The sequence below is a fragment of the Vidua macroura genome, chromosome 8 (genome assembly GCF_024509145.1).
Source record: "Vidua macroura isolate BioBank_ID:100142 chromosome 8, ASM2450914v1, whole genome shotgun sequence".
Classification (NCBI taxonomy): domain Eukaryota; kingdom Metazoa; phylum Chordata; class Aves; order Passeriformes; family Viduidae; genus Vidua; species Vidua macroura.
The window spans coordinates 9907486-9928369 of NC_071578.1; the positions used below are offsets into that span (position 1 = coordinate 9907486).

Sequence of the window (20884 nt, forward strand, 5' to 3'; positions counted from 1 at the left end):
TGGTGTAGAAGTTGCGCTGGTCGCTGCCCTGGCGCTGTTTTAAACGCGTCTTTAGACCAGTTCCCCTCGGAAAGCGGGAGGAGGCGAGTTCCACAGTCCCCTGCTCCCAAGCCGGGCTTACCAGACCCGCTCGAGCACTGATGCGCTTGGCTCCTCGAGCACACCGTGTTCCCGGCCCTGGAATGGCTATTCCCAGCATTTTGGAACACCTGAAATCTTGACGTGAAACTGAAAAACAAAGGAGAGGCTCTGCCGAGTTCCTGTAAACGAGTCATCCTTAGATCCATCTTGTTCTTGAGGAAGGGCTTCAAAGCTCTACTGCAAAGACACATTCACAGTATCTCTGCCAGCCAGGACGCTCCTACGCAACTCAGTTGTGTTTTCCAAAACAGATCTTGTAAATACTCACTTGCCATGAGCTTAATTAATTATTCTGTGCTCTCCTCCTGATTGCAATACCAAAGGGCAGCATTAGATGTACCGCTTAATTTATTCTGTTTAAAATAAATAAAAAGGAAACAAGATCTTCACAAAAAAATATTTTAATATGTTTTACCAGAACTTTTCACTTTTCCAGTTACATAGAAAAAAAGACAAGTTTGGTACATGGGGGCTGAAACCAACCAGTGTTCTCCCCTGAAACAGATGAATTTGTCTTGTGACCCAGCTGTATTTTCTTGGGCTCTTTAAAACAAACTGCTAATTTTTTTTAACTCCCAAAGCACAGTATTTCTTTAGCAGCAATGGAAATGGGATCACAGCAGCTTAACTTGACCCTTCTATAATAAAGCTTTGTATAAACCAGTGATTTTATGATGACAGCACTGTCCTGGAAAGAGCGAGCGGCAGTCAGACATCGATGCACACGTGGAATGATTAGGTCATAAACATGGCACATACAGAGATAGCTTATTTCAAGGCACCACCACAGCAGAGTGGCTAGTTGTTCTACTATATGCCCAAAGAAAGAACACTTCTTCCTGAAATTTACAAAACTATTAAAAAAAAAAGAAAACAATTTGTACCCAAAACATGTGCTCTTAAAAAAATACCAACTGTGCTAAGCAACTCTTAAATTTGGTCTGTCCTGGATGTGTATCCATACACACACCAGAGGAGCATGCGTGTTGTGTATATCGACAGCGAGCTATGTTCCCTTTCAGCTTGTAAGGCTTCAGGAGGCAGGTCTCACATTCAGTAGCTTTCCAGCTTCAGACGACCTCCATCTCCTTCACTCACAAAACGCTTCCTGCCCCTGTAAGAAAGTAGAAAGTCTCTTTTCAGTAATTTAGAGTAGCATTGCTTGTTTTTTATCGCTGAGAAGAATGTTCTCTTGGCTATTGGAAGTCAAATATAAAGTGTGAGTTCAGCAGGGTTAGCAGCGATCACAATGTCAGCTCAGCTGCTTAAAAATGCTGGTTTGGAAACCTAGGAATGGGGGGTTTCTACTTAAAACTGAAGTACACAAACCAAAAATGCCTCTCAACATATAACTGGGAGCCAAAGTGTAATCAAGCTTTTGATGCAGTGATGACTCTCTATCCTCCCACACACCCAAACCTGCAAAACATTTGATACCAACACACACAGACTTTTAAGTGTAAAGTCCACAAATGGAGGCTGTTCTTAATAAAGATGCTAACATTCCAAGATCCAAATTTATCACATTTAAGAACTCTAACAAAACACCCAAAATAGAAAAGACCTGTCAAATAAATACGATTTCAAATGCATAAATCTGCGAATAATAGTATTAACATACTATTTTAAAATTAACATATATTCCCCTGAGGAAATGAAACATCTTAACTGTTTTGTGGCCAGTAAGGAGGTAACAGCATACTGATTAGGTACAGTTCACACAGCAGTATTTATGCTATGAGTAACCAAGCCATAACAAAAAAAAAAACAAAAAAAAAAAAAAAAAAAAAAAAACAACCAAAAGCATTACACTAATCATAGGACAGATATGAGAAATGGGGTGTGCAGAGCTTATCCCATATTAGTGTCCTGTTCCTTTTTATATAAATATTAGGACTGGTTGTCTCATCTTAGAGCTCTACTCACACTGTTTGGTAAGTTTAAACCATTTTTAAAGGATTTTTTTTTTTTCATTTCCCCAATATAGCTGACAGTTTTCCACTGTCACCTATGCGGACCATTGTGACACCAGGATCTTCCAGCTTGGTGCTGCACTGATTTCTACCAAGCAAATCAGGAAACCAGAGGAGAGGCAGCCTTTATCCTGTGGGGAGCACTGAGGGGTGCTGCCTGGGATTCACAGGAGGCTGCCTTTCCTCAAGTACTTATCCCAGCCTCAACAGGTTTCACATCAGTGCAGCTTCTTAATACACATTTTACCAGTCCAACTGTTGGTCCGTCCTCCAGTTTCCACTTCCAGTCAGTAACCAAGATGCTGCTGCTTTCTGTAACCTGTGATAGGAATGAAAAGCAGTGCCTTTGCTTATCTCCAATGAAACAGGTACCTTGAAGGGCAGAGGTCTCTCAGCGGTTTGGAGATGATTCCAGCCTGAAAGCATTCCTCTACAAAGCGCTCCAGCACTGAATAGGAGTGTGGCACATCCAGGTTAATGTCTGGGATTTCACAGTAAACCCGTTCATAGCCCTGCAGTGTAAGGATTCAAATAATCATCAGGTTATTCTATTATTTTATTACAGTGTTTTTAAATACCCTTCTGCATTCCAGAGGATTTATTTTTTAAAATGGTTTTACAAACCTAAAGCATTGCAGCTACAAGTCAGTAGAGAAATAAGGTATATAATATCAGCCCATACCATGGCATTATACAAATATCTATCTACATAAAAACACAACATGAATTTTTAAGTTCTTTAGAAGTCAGAAATCCAGACAATATGAAATCTGTATGTTAACCTGCCTGTTATTATAAGGGTAGTAACATGGGAAGAAAATGAATAAGTCTTCCATGTAAGTGAACAAAATGTGGCCACAAATGATCAACACAAGTTTATGCTGCAGGGAAGACTGGGGACAACCAGAGATGACTTCAGCACCTCCTACCAGCAACACAGCTGGTATGTAAGTGTTGGTGTGGTCCCCAGTCTGCCCTGGGACAGAGTTGCTGTCCTATATTCGTCCTGAGACGTAAAGTCACAGATGGTTCCAACTGTGCAAAATATTGCACAGTATTTTTGTATACTGCTCTACACATTTGTCATTAATAGGCCTTTATTGTACTACTTCAGTTACAAAGAACTACCAGATAAAAAGACAAGTTTGAAAGATGAAGCAATATTTCAGCATTTTAGATGATTAGTTTTAACCATTTAACTGCATAAAGGCAGCTGGAAGTTTTGGAAGACCTTATACAAACTGCTCTAGATGCCATACTTACTCTTTTCATTTGGTCCACAGTAATGACAGAAGACTTCCACAGAGTTTTCAGCAAATCCAGTATCATTTTAAAGGTCTTTTCTCCAGTTGACTCCAAAACCAGTACAATGGCCTAAAAACAAATCATGCAAGTGTTTTGACTAAAATGAAAACACTGGCTCAGGTACAAGGTGTATGACCATATGAGGTACAGAAAGGAATGAATATGTTACTATGAATTTTCTGGGGAAAAAAGCCCATTTGTTACATGCACTCACAATTTCACCTTAATTATTATATTATTAGAAAATATTATTATTATTATTATTATAAAAGAAAAACAAATGAAAATTCTTTGGATAAGATAAAAGGTATGAAAAACCAGAAAGGACTAGACATCGTGAAAAGCATTGCCTTTCTCTCTCTGGCTTCACCACTACATGACTATATCCATATGGCTGCTGCACTACAGATGGCAATTAATTAATTTTGTGAAATTAATTTTGTACCCACGCGGTTTTAATTTTGTATCCACAGGGGTTTCTTATCTGTGATTTTAGGAGGACTCAGAAGCTTAAAATCTACAATACTACATAACCCCCATCAACTGAAATGATTCTGTCTTGTGAATGATTCTTCTATTGTGAAGGAATTTTCTATAACAAGTCCATTTACTGAAAAGGAAATTTTGTAGATTGTGGGTGTTCAGCTTTATTGGTAAACAACCATTTCCCAATTTGGCAGATAAAAGAGTACAAATGGGAACAGTCTCCCATATAGGCTGGGTCTGAAATATGTAAGCTCTTACAAACGTGCTGGGTGAAACAATCCCACCCTGAAAAAGGAAGCTCTATAACTTAACAAAAACAGGTAACACCCATTAGAATACCCAGATATCTGAAACTAGAAGGAAATAAACACCAAAACAACAAATGGGAGGATTTTCTTTGTTGCTATTCCTCAGCAGAAAATAAACTGAGATCTTATTTTCAGGAATTTATAATAATCTGAATTCAACTATTTAATCCCCAGAAATCACTTAGGGATCTTCCCAGAGTCAGCAGCAGTTTACTTATTGCACAATGCACACAGAAATGAGCACACAAACCTTCAACTTTACATGAAACAATTTAGTTATTCAAATAACAGAACAAGCAACCTAAGCTTCAGATGCCAGTTATATTATTTGCATGCCCACATCAAAACCCCAACAATTATTAAAGGGACTCTGATTTCTCCTTACTTCATATACAAGTTCATGGTGAAAATGGGGTACTTCCAGTTCCTGAAGGCAGCGTTCTGCTTCCAACACATCTCCCGAAAGCAAATACTCTTTCAGCAACATATCAATCTATTGAGTTTTAAACAAAAACCCAACACTAATTAGATACAAAATGTAAAAGCTGTCAACCGTTTTGATAATCCACTAGCAACCCAGCAGCAAGTTAGTTCCTCAAACTTGCTGCCAATGCTTTTATAAATGTAATTACATTTAGACATTAATTAAATGGAGACGTTATCAGTAACCTGATAGTAAAGTGTAAGCCAAATACCTATCCACAGTGCTGATATAGAAGCACCAAAATCATTGTTTTATAAGCTGCGTGTCACCATAAAAGGAGCATGTGGGTGGCATTAAGTTTATCCTCTCCCTTGAATGCCTCCTCTTATCATCTGTTAGACTCCCAAACTAGAAATTGTAACATTACCTTCTCCTTTAGACCTGCTTACTTTATAGCATGGATCTCTAAACATTCCTCTTTCTTCCTCTCTTTTTTTTTTCAGGTATTACCATACTGTTGGATCAGCAATGCCAAAAAAATAATAGTTTATCTAGTTTAGCCAGTTTCATCTTGGCTCTTTTCATTACTTCATCACTTTATACTGTGAGGTCTTAAAAAGCTGAATGCTTACAAGTTTTGCTTAAAGTAAAAATAAACATATACTTGCAATATACAGAATGTTGTATTAGCATGCTCCCACCAGTGACAAATACTACAAAATCAACTAAATTATCTACATCAGTTCTACTACTTCATCTAAATCAATTATATAAAAAAAAGAAAGTCCAAGCAACAAAACAAAACCGACACTCATGACGTAAGGCATCATTTTAGTATGGGATACTTGTCTCTCTTCCCTCTGCCCCAAACAAAGTAAGCTCAGAGCAACAGCCAGCTGGAGAGTGGGGAGTTTTGTCATTACCTCTTTGACCAGGTGTTTCACAGACTGCTGGCCCCCTCCTGCCCCCCACACGCTGTCGATGCGCTTGCCTCCCTTGCTCATGCTCAGCAGCACCGTCGCGCGGTCCAGCGCAGCTCTAAAGGCAAAGTCAGTGCTTTAAACCTGATTACAGAACTTCATTAAATGCATCTGCAACTTCCCCCATGGCCACGTCTCCTCAGACAAAGCTACCAGATCTTTGGGAAGAGGTCAGGGTTATCAACACCACAAGGACCATCCAGATCAAAAAACCAGCAAATAAGTTCCCCACGTTGTCTTTCTGTCACCCTTACACTCCTGCTCATATCAAGGACAGGTAACAAGGCTGCAATGGCAGTAGATTAAATCACCAATGCAGAACCTGAAACATCCTCACAAAAAAACACCTAAATATTTTTCTTATGCAGAAATGGATTGTATCCAGTCTTCTCCAAGAATACAGCTTGGCAGGTAGATCTCAAACAAAAAAGGCCTGAGTTGCTGCCACACTCAAGAACAGTTTTCTACTGAAATACTATTTTCTGTTTGGGTCTGAAGAATTATGAAACCTTTAGAATTTAAGCCAAAGAAAACACTTCAGAAGGTAAATATGTAGTTGGAAAAGTAGCACAAGCTAGGGATGCCTGCCAGTTTATTGGAAAAAAAAAATAAAAAGGGAAGTAAGGTAAAAAAAAGAAGTCTGGGATACAGTATGTACCGTCCATGTAAAGGAGGAACAGTTCTCCCAGTCCTCATGCTGGGGGCAAGCCAATAAAAATAACTCTATTCACCAAGATTTAATGAGCAGGAAAGACTGGCCAAGAAATAACAAAGGCAGCAAAGCATCCCAGATGTGTAGAATGCAGGCTACAATCCTTCAAATCACAGGACACATTTATATAAGTGACAGACAATTTTCTCAATTTGAGCCCCCAAGGTAGGTAGAATTGCTCTTCCTTCTGAAAGTGCTGAACTATAATCACTGCAAATGCAACTTCTGGAAGAAATAGGAGTTCAGCACCTCCATAAGCCTGAAACATACACTTATGGGGGTAAGAAAAATAAAACATGACTCATTATTAAAACATCCCTCTTTGTCAGAGATTGCTCCTTCAAACTTCTCACACTGACATGGAAAACAATTGTACTTCTTGACAAATAGAACATTACAGAGAAAGTCTCGGAAATCACTGCACAGGCTTCAAACCTTTGTAAGGCAAAACAGTTAATCCCTTGTGCATTTCACAACAAATTTACAGCAGCTGTCCTGATGCTATATTTACCCATTAATCACATTAAAGCTTTTTCTAAGACAAAACCTTCCATAACCACTGCTTATTTCAGCTCATTTTTTACCCTCGAACATAAACTGGACAACAAACCTGACTAACTCAACTCAAATGTATTAATATATTTTTCAGAACGCAGTGTTTCTTCTCTGACTTGAGTAATTCTGGATTTTGTTGGTTTTGTGTTTTTTTTTTTTCCATTTCAAATTAAAAAAAAAGAAGTTAAAGAACTGCATGATTTATTCTGAAGCTGTAAATCCTGATCATCATCTTTGACATTTGGAATAGAAAACTGTCTCTAAAGAGAAAGCAAGGAAATTACCGAGCTTGGACACAATCCACAGTGCCTTTGTAGCCATCTATGTAGGTACTGCTTAGGATCCCATCTCCAACAGCTCTAGCAATGAACTGGCCCACCAACTGCAACAAAACAGAAGCATTTTTAATTAAATGCTGAATTTCAAAGAAGTTTTAAGTAGATAATTATAATGTGCTTGGTTTTCAGATTTTATTTAAATGAGCTGTTTCAAAGTAAAAACACAGCCTGGGTAACTGGGAGAGAGAGAATTGCAGACAGTAAGATAATTTTCAAATATATTTTTCAAAACACAGAGTCGATTTCATTTTATTTTATCTATTTTAGCCACAAAAAGCTTTTGACTACTGGCATAAAGATTTACAAATATACCTGTGGTGCCCTGGGAGAATCCAACACCAATTCAGGTAGTTCTTTGAGCAGTCTATCAAAGGATTTTTCCACATCAGTTTTGCTTACTACTGTCCCACAAAGGTCGGAGATAAGCTTAGATGTCATTTCCCTGTGACTAGCCTTCCCCTCTAATGCCAAGGAAACAGCCAGCACTGGCACACTGTATTTCATTTCACCAAGGTTTAAGTTCTTCAGCATCTCCTAGGTAAGATTTGAAAAACAGAACAATGAGATTTCATTATTTTTATTAGTTAAATATATAAATAGACCTCAAATAAATATTTATGTGCTTATACAATTACATATATGCTTCTGCTCACATAATTTGTCTAACTGCTTGGATATCCTTATAGTACATTTCTTGCCAATTTCTCTATAAACTCATAGCTGGCAATTGCATTACCCTGTATGCTACAGCTTTGGCCCCTAAAACAAAGAAATAAAAAGGCAGATAACATACCGAAACTTCGTTAGTATCTCCATGTTCAAAATACTCCTGGATGATTGGCGTTAAAGTTTTTTCAAATGCTCTTTCATCAAGAGGTAAAACTACTGTTTCATAGACACAGTTCTCCTGTTTTAAAAGACAACAGAAACACATATCCTTACTGTCTTTTCTTGCACCTCATGCAGCACTAATGGCATCAAAATAGTGGTTTTTTAATCCTTAATGCTTTGTTCTTGGTAGTCAATATTCTGCCAAAAAACATTAGACTCTGTCTCTACTATTAAAGTGCAGACAATGCTGGCTAACTGTCATACTTCTTCATATTTTGACTTTACTGTTAGCTGAATTCAACTGAAAGGCTGAATTTACTGTTAAACAATAGTACACACATTGAACTCTGCCCCTAGGATTCAACTGATACCACAGGAGCAGAGGTCAAGCGCCTCCATACTGAAGGGAGAGTGACAGAAGCTCCTGCCCCAGCCCAGCAGAGCTGGCTGTGCCACAGCACCTTCCCCTGCATGTGGCACTCCCGTCCCTGGCAGGAACCCAGCCTTGTTCCCTCCTCCTTGGTGACTCTGTGACCAGACAGGTGGTGCCATGCACAAATCACAGAAAAGGCATTTTCAGAATATTTGTGAGCAAAGGCATTCCCTGAAGGGGAAAAAAGAGGCACACAGCAACTGCCTTACATATCACCTGTCCTACAGAGTTCCAGCAGCACCAGATCTGATTTAACTCAGTTCCCTACTCTGCATTTACAGAAGCAACATTCAGAGCAATACTACAGAGCTGAACAAAGACATCTGATCAAAGACGTTCTTCAACCAATGTGTAATGGAAAGAAAATTTCATAATCAAGAAGTATAGCAGAAATCAAAAAACCTATCCTTTTATCACACCAAAGTTACATAGAATGTTCATTCTTTGTAAAATTTTGTTCTATGCACTTGTCAGCTCCATTTTTAATGACTATTTCTGCTTATGTAAAGCATCAAATTTTAGGGAAAATTGATCCTGGAAGAAGGTTTTTATATTCTCACATAACATACTTTCAGCAGCTCTGGCTACAGCAAACAGCCCCTACTCACAGGACACCACTATTGTTCTGCTTATGTCATACAGCGTGTACTGACAGTCTGTCTTGCAATTGTATTGATCTCAGAGACTTCAGCAATCTGTATTCCTAATCACCATTTCCCTTTCAATGATAGAAAGCCCCTCTGCCCAATAAGCTTTGTTTTCTCTCCCCTTCCCCCAGTAATATGGCTGTAAGATACAATCTTTCATAACATATTCTAAATAAATATATGTAAACAAAACATCCAAGCTATCAACTTCATGAAGTGTTTATACCAAGCAGACAAGACATTGGGCGGGCTGGGAATATATGGAAGAGAAAAATCTATAAAGGATGCTGTCCCCACTAAACTCCCAACTTGAGCAAGTCTGTGTTGCAATTATAGCACAGTGTCTGTGTGCAATATGGAGCAGCACTGCAACATTCACGTCCGTGGGAACCCGCAGTGGAGAACACACCTGGGAAAGGGAAACTCTTATTCTGGCACAGAAAGAGGGCTTGGGGACAAGATTTGTGAGTATTACACTGTGACTTCTACACCAGCTGACTTTTTACTAGCCAATAATCTATTCTTGAGCATAAAAATGAACATTTCAGTGTAGCCAGGCTGACATTCATGTTAACTCACAAGACCATGGAAATCATTAAAAGGAAATATAAACCAACACTGCAAAGAAACTATTTGCATACCTGGTCATCATCATAATTAGGATCCTTAATATCTACTTCTTCCACATCATACACTTGACCTGGTGTTCCCCAAACTCCTTTACCACCTGCTCCACCTGGCAAAAATATGGGAGAGTAAGTAAGGACCACCAGTTTCCAAACAACATTTCTGACTTCAACACAACATTCTTTCACTTAAAAGCGATCTATCACTGCTTGTGCCCATCTCCTGACTAACAACATATGCTGAAGAGGGTGCGTCTGTCTGACAAGTTCCCACTTCCTCAGCCACTTTTCATCACTTTCCAGTAAGCCACTAGAAGCAGTATGGAGTGCACAAGAATTCCTGAAGGTTGAAACTGAACTTTCAAATACAACCATGATTTAAATTTGCACTAGTAACAGTCCTATGAACCACCAGCCGTTCAGATTTGTGTATTAAACCTGCTAAGGAAATGCACTTCCATCAAAGACAGATGTTGATTGATCACAGACGTATTAGATTTGCTGCCACCTGCTATTGCCACCCACTAAATAACATAAAGGGCCAAATGCCTGCACAGAGACTGTGGTTTATAAAAACGATTCCCAGCAGAAAAAAATGTACTGTGCTTTGAACAGATCTTTATCTTTCTCATTCTACTCTCTTCACTAAGCTAAACCAACCTTTCTTTGGTAGACCTCTTCCCTTTCCAGACCGGGATCGCCTGTCCAGGAGTTTCCCCTTTGGGCTTGTTGGTACAACTCCAATCTTCAGTGTCTCTCCATTCTCACTAACAGAGTCTCCTCTCCCAGAATCTCTAGAGGAGTTTTTCCTCAACCGTCTCTTTGCTTTAGCATTTATTTTGGCTTCAGTAATTGAAGTTGCAGGAATCCAATTTCCATTGATTTCAGTTTTTCGTTCCTCAGATCCACCATTTTCTTCATCACCAGAAAATGGAGCATCATTTAGATTCTCAAGTTCTTAAAAAGACAGAAAAAAACCCCGTATCATTTTAAACAGTTTTATGTTAGAATACCAAAACACATTGCATTTAGAAAGGATTATAACATCATATAGAACTCTTGTTTTCAACAGTGTAAAGGCAAACATCGTTTTTAAGGTATGTCTACATACTGCAGTAATAAGGAGTTCCTTATTCCCCTGCACAAAATATCCACAATCTAAACAGAGCAGATGTCAAGAGTTGGAAAGCAAATTAATAAAACCATACATAAATACATAAACCACAGAAAACCCCACCCTTGTTAAACAAAAACTATCCGAACTCCTAAGTACATAGATCTAAGTGCCTCGTTCTCACTCCTCCCACTCTTCTCTTGATTTAGAAACAAATGAAACTGCCAATACAGTAAATTCTGTAGGAACTCACCAATGTTACAAGACTTGTCACCAACGTGAAATTAACTCCCTAAATCATCGACCAACATTCCCCTTATTCAATTCAAGGAATTTCAAACACAGCTCACTAGCAAGAAAAGCAACAATTTAGGCATAGAAAACTATAAAAACATTATTAATTTTAGGTTTTGTTTTTAAAATTATGGGGGGGGGGGGAAATGCTGTTCACTACAAAGCTAGGAGAGCTTGGTAATGAAGACTCCTAGAATATACAGTCTTTTGAATCAGTGGGATCTCTCTTCTCTATGGATTGTCCCTCACTGTAGCTTCTGTCAAGACTGTCTCTAAACACAACACAATCAAATATAATGGGGTCGTTTTGTACCCAACAAAAAACTTTCTCACTACTTAAGGATCTGTAAATATCTCAGAGCACCAAGAAGTGCAATAACTTTGCTCTCTGAGGAAGATAATGCACATTGAATGTTTAGGTCTAAAGTCTTATTTCAAAGTTAAATTGTACCCTACTTTTGCTGTGTGGTTCAGCAGAATGTCTTATTTAAAGCATTATAAACAAAAGCTTTCACAAGGTATTCTTCCCCTTCTTAACTAATAAAGATTTGAAAAAAAAAAGAAAAAAAAAAGAAAAAGCACCTGAGAACCTATTTACATTCCAGTGAGTACCCTGGGAGTTCTTGCAAATTAGAAGACACACACATACAGAGAACAGCCGCAGCTCTCTGTTACACAGGTCTCCATTTCTTCAGAACTGAGCAGAGTCCTAAAGACACAACCCACAGCCCCAACACTAGCAGGGCAAGATGAGGACACTCAGAAGAAGCTGCTTTTCCAAAACTGCTTTACAGAAGAGTTCACTGCCATAAACCCAGAACATGAAGAGTATTCAAAGTTTACATTTGAACTTCGCTAACATATTAATTCACCCTTCCAATACCTGCTCATCAGCATCATACATTTGGCAATACTTCCCAGAATTATGTTTTTCTTCACTTTGAAACAAGTTCATGAAAAATTATTTTTAAAGCAAAGTGGACTAATAAAATATTGCCAATCTCCAAGTATTTACCCATATCAAAGAGTATATTAAACTGAGCAAACACTGATGGAACTGCCTCCTTTGTGATCAAAGAAATAACATTTAGATAATGGTGTTCAGAGATGTGAATGCTACAGCTGAGCAATAATGCAGCCATTCCAGGCTAAGCTCCATCTTTCCACTCATTACTCCCACAAAAGCATTCCTTTTATGCTTGCAGCAAGCTAAAAAAGAAAAGCATGCATCACATCCAGGAAAAGATTTCGCACAAGCAACTTTCTCTGTTTGTCTAACATTTTAATAAAACAATGAGAGATTTGCATAAAGCTAACAGAAGGGGAAAAAGAGCAAACCCTACCAGGTTTCCTTCCTCTCATTCCCCAGGAGACCCCATCAGCAACAACCAGTCAAATGCACTCAAATTCTTCTTCATGCTCAGTCTCCCATTAATTTCTCCAGTTTAGACCTGAGTTCTGGCTGTCCAGAAACATCACTCTTCAATTACCACTTACTTCTTTGTCAATTTCCAAAGAAAATGGCCAACAATTAACACAAGTCAGTCCTGACTCTGACAGCTAAGGATTAAAGGGGAGGCTACAGTTCAGCCTCCTTACACAATCCTGATCTCAGGTTCAAGACTAAAGGAAATCCTCCACAGGAAGCATCCAATCCTTAAGAATTAATATTTCTCACTGCACTACTACACTGGTTTTTATATAACACTGTGACTTCCAGCTACAGCCTCTTTCTCCATAATATGGTAACCAACCGGCCCTCCACTATTAGTTACCTAGTTAGGCTTGAAAAAACAGACTGAACACATATACTATTTTTCAAAAACTTATAAAATAAAATAATAAGAGCCTAGAAAATGGTGCAGATCTTCTTTCCAGCTTATCTTCACCTCATATAACATATACATCTATAGGCAGTAACAGTCTTCAATCAGCTTCAATACTTTGCTTACTATACATTTAGAAGTTATCCAAATTTATCTCATTACCCTACCATTAAGCCTAACAAGCTCACTTAAAATCTGTGCTTTTATGGGCTACCTTCGTTAACAAAGCCTTCTATCAATTTTAACTGTCCAAACTCTGCCAACCCAGCTCTCCTGCAGCTTTCCACCTTTTATACAAATATAACTCTAAAATGTTGAGAACCAAGGTGTCTTCTGCATTAACCTAATTCTGCTTAGATATCAGAAATCATATGGAGTACATTGCCACCTCAATTGCATTATCCACCATAGATATATGTTTTTCTAAAAAACATTTAAAACCTCTTTGACATGAAAGAATCAGTGCAGACCATCACAACCTTTGGAAGATACAGAAAACAACATGAATCTGTGTTACCCTGACTAAGCATCATAAAATAAATGTGTGAAATGGACAAAACAGTCAATTTCATGGCAGTCTCTAACGTGTACTTCCTAAATTTTTCCCATGTCAGCCCATTCCCACTTCCAGTCAAGCCCTTCAACATTTGTTTCCCCTAATTTTAAGGTAAATTGTTGCATAAAAGCAGAATTTAAACACTTTACTTTTAAGTTTATTCTTTTCTTCACACCAGCACTACTTGAACTCAGATGATAAGGAGACAAGTGCAACTACTATCCAGCAATTTTCAGAAATGCTAACTTTATTATTTTAATAAATTTAAAATAAACATAATAGAGCAGGATTTTTGATATACAACTGAAGGAATTATTCTGTAAGTTTGTTTTTTTTTTTTAAATCAGTATTGTTAAAAAAATTATCAAGTGATGCATTTTTTCTACAGAGAACCCTTCTGGTCAGCTAAGCAATTTTAAGTTAAAAAAAACCAAAACAACTGAATATATTACTTACCTGTTGGGGTAATATAAATGTGTTCCTTTTCTATTTCCATAACTGCTTAACAGAGCTGACTGTGAAATGTAAAGTCTTAATGCTTTCCCTCCAAGGCCTAAACAGAAACAGAAAAGCTTAAAGAACAAAAAACTCTAGATCAAAGTAAAATGCAAAGGCTTCACTCACAAAATATAAAAACGGCGGGGGCTTCAGCTATAGTTAACTATTAGTAGCAGCTGAAAAGTTCCTGGGAAGGTAAATGGTGTGGCAAGAGAGAAGCACCACCCTCCAACACGTCTAAGCCTGGATGCCTTAGCAGCTGTCAGTTCTGGTGCTTATAAATGGGACAAAAGCCGTTATTTTAAGGCTAAAAGCCCTATGTAGACAGCTTTTTTTTAGCTGATAAAAGCCACCTCTATCAACCTAGACTGTCCTGTTCTGCCACGTGATTATCTCTAGGAGTGTACAATATCAATGTCACAACTGTATCCACGAGAGAAACGTTCTTCATGTGAATGATGCTGATAAAATGGTACCAATTTATCGAGTTCAGCCCAGCCCTTAGAAAACAACTTAATTTTTGATCCTCCCCTCAAGGACATAGTCTTTGTTTTACTGTATGTGTACATACAGCTATCAAGCTTTCACATCTGTGCTTCTGCACCCTACAAATACTCCTTGCAAACACCATTCAATCTACAAGGGATAAAGTTCTCATTTAAACACTTCTCTTTTTCTGCTCCTCTTTCTCCCCCTTCCTAGTAGCTGCTATTCTCCAAACCACCCCATGTCACTGTGAAGAAGATGGCATTATGCATCTTTACTTTATGTACACAAAAAAATTAAGCAATCCCAGAATTCCCTCATACCTCACCTGTAAGATTTTTACAAATCCCTTCATAGGCCTGGGAATATTACTGGTATTTGTGTCTGTCCCATAAGAATTCAGAAGCCCTTTTTTCCCCAGTTCATCCTTTGCTGCCCTGAAAACTGTTCACCATTAAGTGGCAAGATTGTGACACCAAACAAGTGCATTCCCTTCCCCTTTTCCCTTCCCTGGTTTTCCCCTTTCATGCCCACTTGCCTGCCACAGACCCATTAACAGCAAATGATTCATCACAGACCGTTGGCAATAAAGAAACTCTGGTTTGGGGCACAGTATTCAGCTGTCATGGTCTTGTATTTCCTAATGCCAAACCAAACAGTTCCCAGCCTTGTGCAATAAGAGTCTTCCCTGCTCCACACATTTTTTAAAATAAACATTTTTGTAAGTTACCTCAAGCAATCATTCAGGACTTCTCAAGTGTTTCCAGTCACTGTTGGTTGAGATATTTTTCCGTGCAGGTCTCAGTCTAATCCAGGCAAACTACCTTGAAAGAAGTTTTATCCTTCCTAGCGGAATGTACCATCAGTTGTCCACCTCTTGGGAAAAGACAGAAAAGGACAAAACCTGTGTTAAATAATAATCACAGCTTTCATCATTTGTATCCAAGTTCTAAATTTCAAGGGGAAAAATGCTCTTCCTGTACAGGACCCTAGTTGAAATCCTCCACCTGTGGCAACATAATAAATAACAACCCAATTTCCATGTAGTATCACTCTGAGATTCAGCATCCTACTTTGTTTATAACAAGGATGATGGAATATCCAAGCCTTACAAGTCCTGCTGTCATACTGATCAGGAGATAAGGGATACACTCTCAGTCTCAGTCTAGCAATGCACCTTCTCACTAACTCAAACCAGAAGATTCTGGAGCTTCAGGATGCTGGGATTCCTCACTGTATCCAAAACCCATCATTTTTTGATTTGCAGACTTACATCACACAGCATTACGGATAAAACTAGGGAACACAATTTGCAGAACTGCCTTTAAAACATCAGAATCCATGTTGGAAGAGATAATACAGGAATAAAATGGACAGAAGCCACTTTAGGCAGAAACACCATGGAAATTTTTAAGATGAATCAGTGATATGAACAGTACTTTTAAAGTTCATAAGACAAGGGTATTTTTCTAAGTCACTGAAATCCACCAATGAAGCATGCTCCGTGCTCTGTACCCCCTACCATTTCTTGCACCTCATCTAAAGAGGCAATTCTACCTCAGCAGGCACATTAACCTTTAGAAACAACACACGCAGCAGGACAAAGCCTCCAAAAGTTATCAAGAGCTCCTGAGGTGCAAAGCATCCCTGAGTAACTTTCACATAGCATGCACTCATTTTCCCTTCTCGCTAACTTTAGGCAAACACCCCCCCACCACCGAAGCCCTGGAGACCTGCCAACAGCAGCTGCTGTTCTGCAGCCACACACACAAAAGCACGGTAAGATTCGGTACTCCTACCAAACCCGTGCCGCCGGCCGGGACCAACGGCGGCGCAGCGCCGGCGCTGAGGAGCGGGCGGGACCGACGGCTCAGGCCGCCGGACCGAGGGCTGCAGGCCGCTGGGAGCGGGGCCGAGGGCTCAGGCCGCCGGGGCCGGACTGGCGCACAGGCACGGGGCTGCCAGTGGCTGCCGCGGCCCGGGAGCGCCCGCAGCCCCCGGGATGCGCCCGCAGCCCCCGGGATGCGCCCGCAGCCCCCGGGATGCGCCCGCAGCACCGCCGCTCCCTCAGGGCCGCGGGCCGGGCCGGGCCGAGTCCCCCTCAGCCGCCGCCGCGCGCGCGCTCCCGCTGCCGGCCGTGCGCGCGCCCGCCGCCCGGCCCCGCCCCCCCGCGCGCGCGCCCGCCCCCTGCCTGCCCGTGTTTTCTGCCCCAGCGACACGGCCACCCGCGGCGCCGCCATTGGCTGGCTGCCGCCCGCCCCGCAGCCAATCGGCGGGCGGGGCTCGGCGCGCGTTGGGCTCGGAGGGAAGGCCGGGGGGGAGAGGGGAGGGCGACACCACCGCGGGTGGGTCGGGGGGGCGGGAGCGGGAAGGAGCCATTGGTGCGGGGGGCGGGGGGCTGAGGCGCACCTGAGCTGGCTCTCCAGTTCCCTGAGGAACGCGGCCCGAGCACCCACACCGGGATAGCACCGCCGGAGCCCTTCCGCCGAGGGGGGCAGGGACCAAGCGGCAGCCCCCGGGAATTGGAAGAACGGCCCCTCACATCCCGCCTGGGGGTGCTGGGTGCTAGCACCGGGGCAGCCGCGGAAACGCGGAAGCTGTGCCTGGTTCGTCCTCCACGTGCTGTCCCACTTCAATTAAAAGTCTATTTTATTCTTCCTTTTCTGAAGCAAAACCATCAGAAAAAAAAAGAATCTATTACCTCTTATCGGTGCGTGTTTCTCTGTGCTAACATGGGGAGCTCGGGCCTTTGGCTGCCTCCCCGCACCAGCCCTTCCCTCAGCGCGGGGCAGGGCCCTGGGCAGCTCCGCAGCTGCCCGGAGCTGGCAGACGGGATTGCTGCCGCTCGGCCCAGCGAGGGCACAGCAGCCGCAGCCGCCTTCTCCCCTTCGGAAACGCTTCACACACGTTTAAGGATTAGGTTTAGGACTGACAGCCAAACCGTGCATGTCCGTCCACAGCCTTCCAAACTGCCCACCTTGTTTTAGTTTACATTTACGCTGTTTCGCTGTACGAACTGCCTGAGGGCACACACCTAATTAGAGATGACAGTCTCCTCTAATTGTCATGTGCTTTGCCTCCATTCAGGTCTCTCCTCAAAACTCAGCTCACCCTTCGTTTTCTCTCCCTAATTTGTCATTCCAGAGAGCCCAAGCAAGGAGGGAAGCAAATACAGATCCTTTCTGCTTTGATATTTGCGCACTGCAGGATTTTCCAGCTACCAGTGAGAGAAACCCCCTCAGTTAACCAGATTATGACTTGACTTTTGTAGTATTATTAAATATTTTTCCCGTATAATTCCACTCCAGATTGATACTCTTCTGACTGAAATAAAAGCCCAAGTTCTCTTGTGTAAGAGCCTCTGAATTAATTTACTGGCCTGGCTCTGCATGAATCATCCAAAATAGGTTTAAGACCTAAAACAACAACTATCTGTTAAAAGAATGTGCAGCACGATTGCCTTGTTTTCATGATACTTTCCCCATCAGCTAAATGACAGAAAGAAAACCTTTCTAGCTCATGAAGACACTAAATTACAGACTTTTTCATGTCAGAACAGTCCAACGTGCTCACACAAGATTTTTTTTTCACACGCGACTTAGAGGCAGCTTTAAAAGACATTGTTTCCCCATCAATCAATAAATAGTTCCTAGTTTGCTCTCTGCACCTCTGCTGACTCATGTGTACCAAGCAAACTACCACAGTGTCATCACCAGGATTTGGAAAATAAATTCTACCTATTAACATTGATCGTGGAATTCAGCTTTCCCTGCAAGGCAGAGTGGGGCTTTAAAGAGATTTTTCAGTAAAGAAGAAAGAGATGACAGAGAGATTGAAACAGTAACCAGAACCTGCACAAGAGAAGATGGCACAAAATATGGCATTATGCCAATCACACCTTTTAAAGCACCATGGAAAATTGCTGAAGGATTTTCTGCTAAAGTTTAGGACTGGATCACTTCCAAGAGGCCTAAAAGCTGGGTCAGAGGTCAAAAGAAGAGGAAACCCCCAAACCATCCAACACACCTCCAGAAAAAAGAAAATTGTGTGGTTTTTCTTTCTTCTGCTGAATATCTCTATTAGCACGTGGGTTATCAATCACTGAAAATCGCATCTGCACATATTTTCTGATATCTAAAGTACCATGACTTGAAAAAGAGCTGACATGCGTGAAAGATAATTTGTATTTTTCCGTTGTATCAACCAGCCTACTAAAAGATATCACCTTTTTCCCTTTCCAACCTCAAAGCTGCCTGCAACAACTAGAAAACAGCTGATCACATGCTAACTAACCTCTGAGCTGTAGAGACCTACTCGCTCCCTCCTGCCCTCCCTCCCCCAGACATATTAATAGCAAACATACCACCAAAATCCCCATGAAAACAAAACAGGAAAATTTAAAAAAAAAAAAAAACAAAACAAAACAAAAACAAAACAAAACAAAACAAAAAAAAAAAACAAACAAAAAAAAACAAACAACGAAACAACGAAACAAAACACCCAACCAAACTCTTTGGAGCGTTTCTGGTGGATTTGCAGCTCGAGGCAGGCAGTGAGGGGTGTCCAGCCGGACCCCCTGCCCGACACCTGCATCCCGGGTTACCTGTGCCGCGCCTCAGCCGCCCGGCCCCTCCTGCGCTTCCACCCCTACAGTCGCCGATCACCTGGAGCGAAATGCTTGCACGGAGGCGAGCAGGTCACTTTCTAGCAGTCTTCCTTCCTTACAGCCTGCTGGGTTGTTTTCAAACTCTCCCCTCCCTTTCTCACATGCAGGCCAAGCCCTCCCGTAACACCCAGGGGAGGAATCCATTGGCTGGAGCTCCCCAAAACGCGTGGAGCAGCCCTTCCCCCGTGCACAATAGACACCGCGTGTCTCCGCGCTGCCAGGCCGGGCTGCGCCGGCCTTTGCTGCTCACCGAGCGCTGGCTGAGCTGTCGCTGGGGTGACTCACGCAGGGCTTCCGACCTCCCGCACCAGAGAGCAGTGAAAAGCAGAGAGAAGTTGCCTTGGGTTAGAAACACCACCGAACATTTCCCTTGCGCTCCCCACTGCGGATTTTTCAAAGTTTTACTTTCTGTTTTAAATATTTTCGATAGGCAGCATCTGTGCTCCTGACACCTCAGCAGTGCTGTTTGATTACAGTCGAGTCTGTTACTGTGTCACTTGGAATACGAATTTCCACACATAATGCAGACAGCAAAAATGTATCATATCTGTTAAATCAATCTGCTCTGTTCAGTTGCCTGTCTCTTGGCCTTCTGCTTTCTTTCCCTTCAGACTACTTTTATTTTTGCATCTTCGGCTAAGGTGCCTTCATGAAATGAACTGCAAACACAGCAAACCCATTCTTCTTCATCAGGCAGCGTCAGCTCCAGGTTGAAAGGGTACTAAAACACGCCTTCACTTTTTTAAATGCTCAGTAATTAGAGCTGCTTTTGAACATCCTCGTGCGGCTCCATCCGAGAGCTGGGAACGGGGCCGTGCTGCAGACCCGGGTGCGCAGCGCCTGTCGGGGCTGGGCGCCCAGGCGAGGTGGAGGGGGATCGCGTTGCGTTTGCCCGAGCACGGAGACCGAAGAGTCACCCACTGCCATGGCTTTGCATAAGCACTTTCCCGAGCCACTGCCTTCCTGTCTCTCTCGTGGCTTCCCAGGGCTTGCCCCTCACATTGCACAAGAAGCCTGCCCTGTTCAGGGCTCTGAGTACACCCTCCTGGCAGCGGCAGCAGCGGGTTCGCTCCGTTAAACTGTTTCAGGCATGTCTCCTCCGTGCTGCCGCTGTCATCTGTTCATTCTTGCCTTAACAAAGGGCAATCACGCATCTGAAAAGACGCTTTACTGGAAAGGGCTGAACTTGTGAAATGTGCAAAAAAATGGGAGAACTTGATTTAAGAGTTCCAGACGGTGAGTTCATTTAAAAGCTAACAACCAGAAACACAAAATGCCACCTCTACCTCAGAATAATTGTCCCTTTTTACTGGTTTACTGTGGGAGAAAATCTTAGGGAGCCGTTTATTAAAACAAGGTGTGTTATTGCCTTGTAATTATTATTTGACAAGCCGAGGTCCTGTGATTAATAAATCATGTACCTGCTTTTTGTGTGTATATAATCACATGCTCTGTATTTATATGGACAGAGGCTTACAGAACATTTACCTTTGTGCTTAGGACTGGCAGGAACTTCTGTGCTATCAGGTCTCCTATCAAAGGCACCATTTGATATAATCCTTATCATGACCTTGCCAAGTTCCATCCTCAAAGCAGTTCAATATTTTACATGCACGACTGCAGTGGGGAGGCCATTCCAGAACCACATTGTCAAATGGTTGGCAATGATCTTCTAATCAAAATGT

General features: G+C 41.7%; 1 protein-coding gene across 3 annotated transcripts; it reads right to left on the minus strand.

Annotated features, from left to right (window-relative positions):
* Window positions 1–526: 526 nt before the first annotated feature.
* On the minus strand, window positions 527–19156 carry PDCD4 (programmed cell death 4). 3 transcript variants are annotated; one of them, XM_053984449.1, is made up of 13 exons: window positions 19137–19156; window positions 15264–15409; window positions 14006–14102; window positions 10420–10716; window positions 9775–9869; window positions 8016–8129; window positions 7535–7756; window positions 7169–7266; window positions 5561–5675; window positions 4599–4706; window positions 3378–3488; window positions 2487–2626; window positions 527–1255 (listed from the first exon to the last, which is right to left on the minus strand). In XM_053984449.1, exons 3-13 carry the CDS (start codon window positions 14043–14045, stop codon window positions 1195–1197), a joined length of 1401 nt encoding a protein of 466 aa, XP_053840424.1. In that variant the 5' UTR covers window positions 14046–14102; window positions 15264–15409; window positions 19137–19156; the 3' UTR covers window positions 527–1194. The 3 variants fall into 3 exon arrangements, with proteins under 3 accessions (XP_053840424.1, XP_053840423.1, XP_053840426.1); XM_053984448.1 differs by lacking the exon at window positions 19137–19156 and adding an exon at window positions 16333–16537; XM_053984451.1 differs by lacking the exon at window positions 19137–19156 and adding an exon at window positions 16267–16283.
* Window positions 19157–20884: the final 1728 nt, after the last annotated feature.

Coding starts and splice junctions, on each gene's coding strand:
- PDCD4 (XM_053984449.1), bottom strand. CDS start 14,045: ATGGAAATAGAAAAGGAACACATTTATATTACCCCAACAG. Junction 9,870..10,419: donor AAGAGGTCTACCAAAGAAAG/GTTGGTTTAGCT, acceptor TATTTTTGCCAG/GTGGAGCAGGTGGTAAAGGA. Junction 4,707..5,560: donor TGAAACACCTGGTCAAAGAG/GTAATGACAAAA, acceptor AAAACTCAATAG/ATTGATATGTTGCTGAAAGA.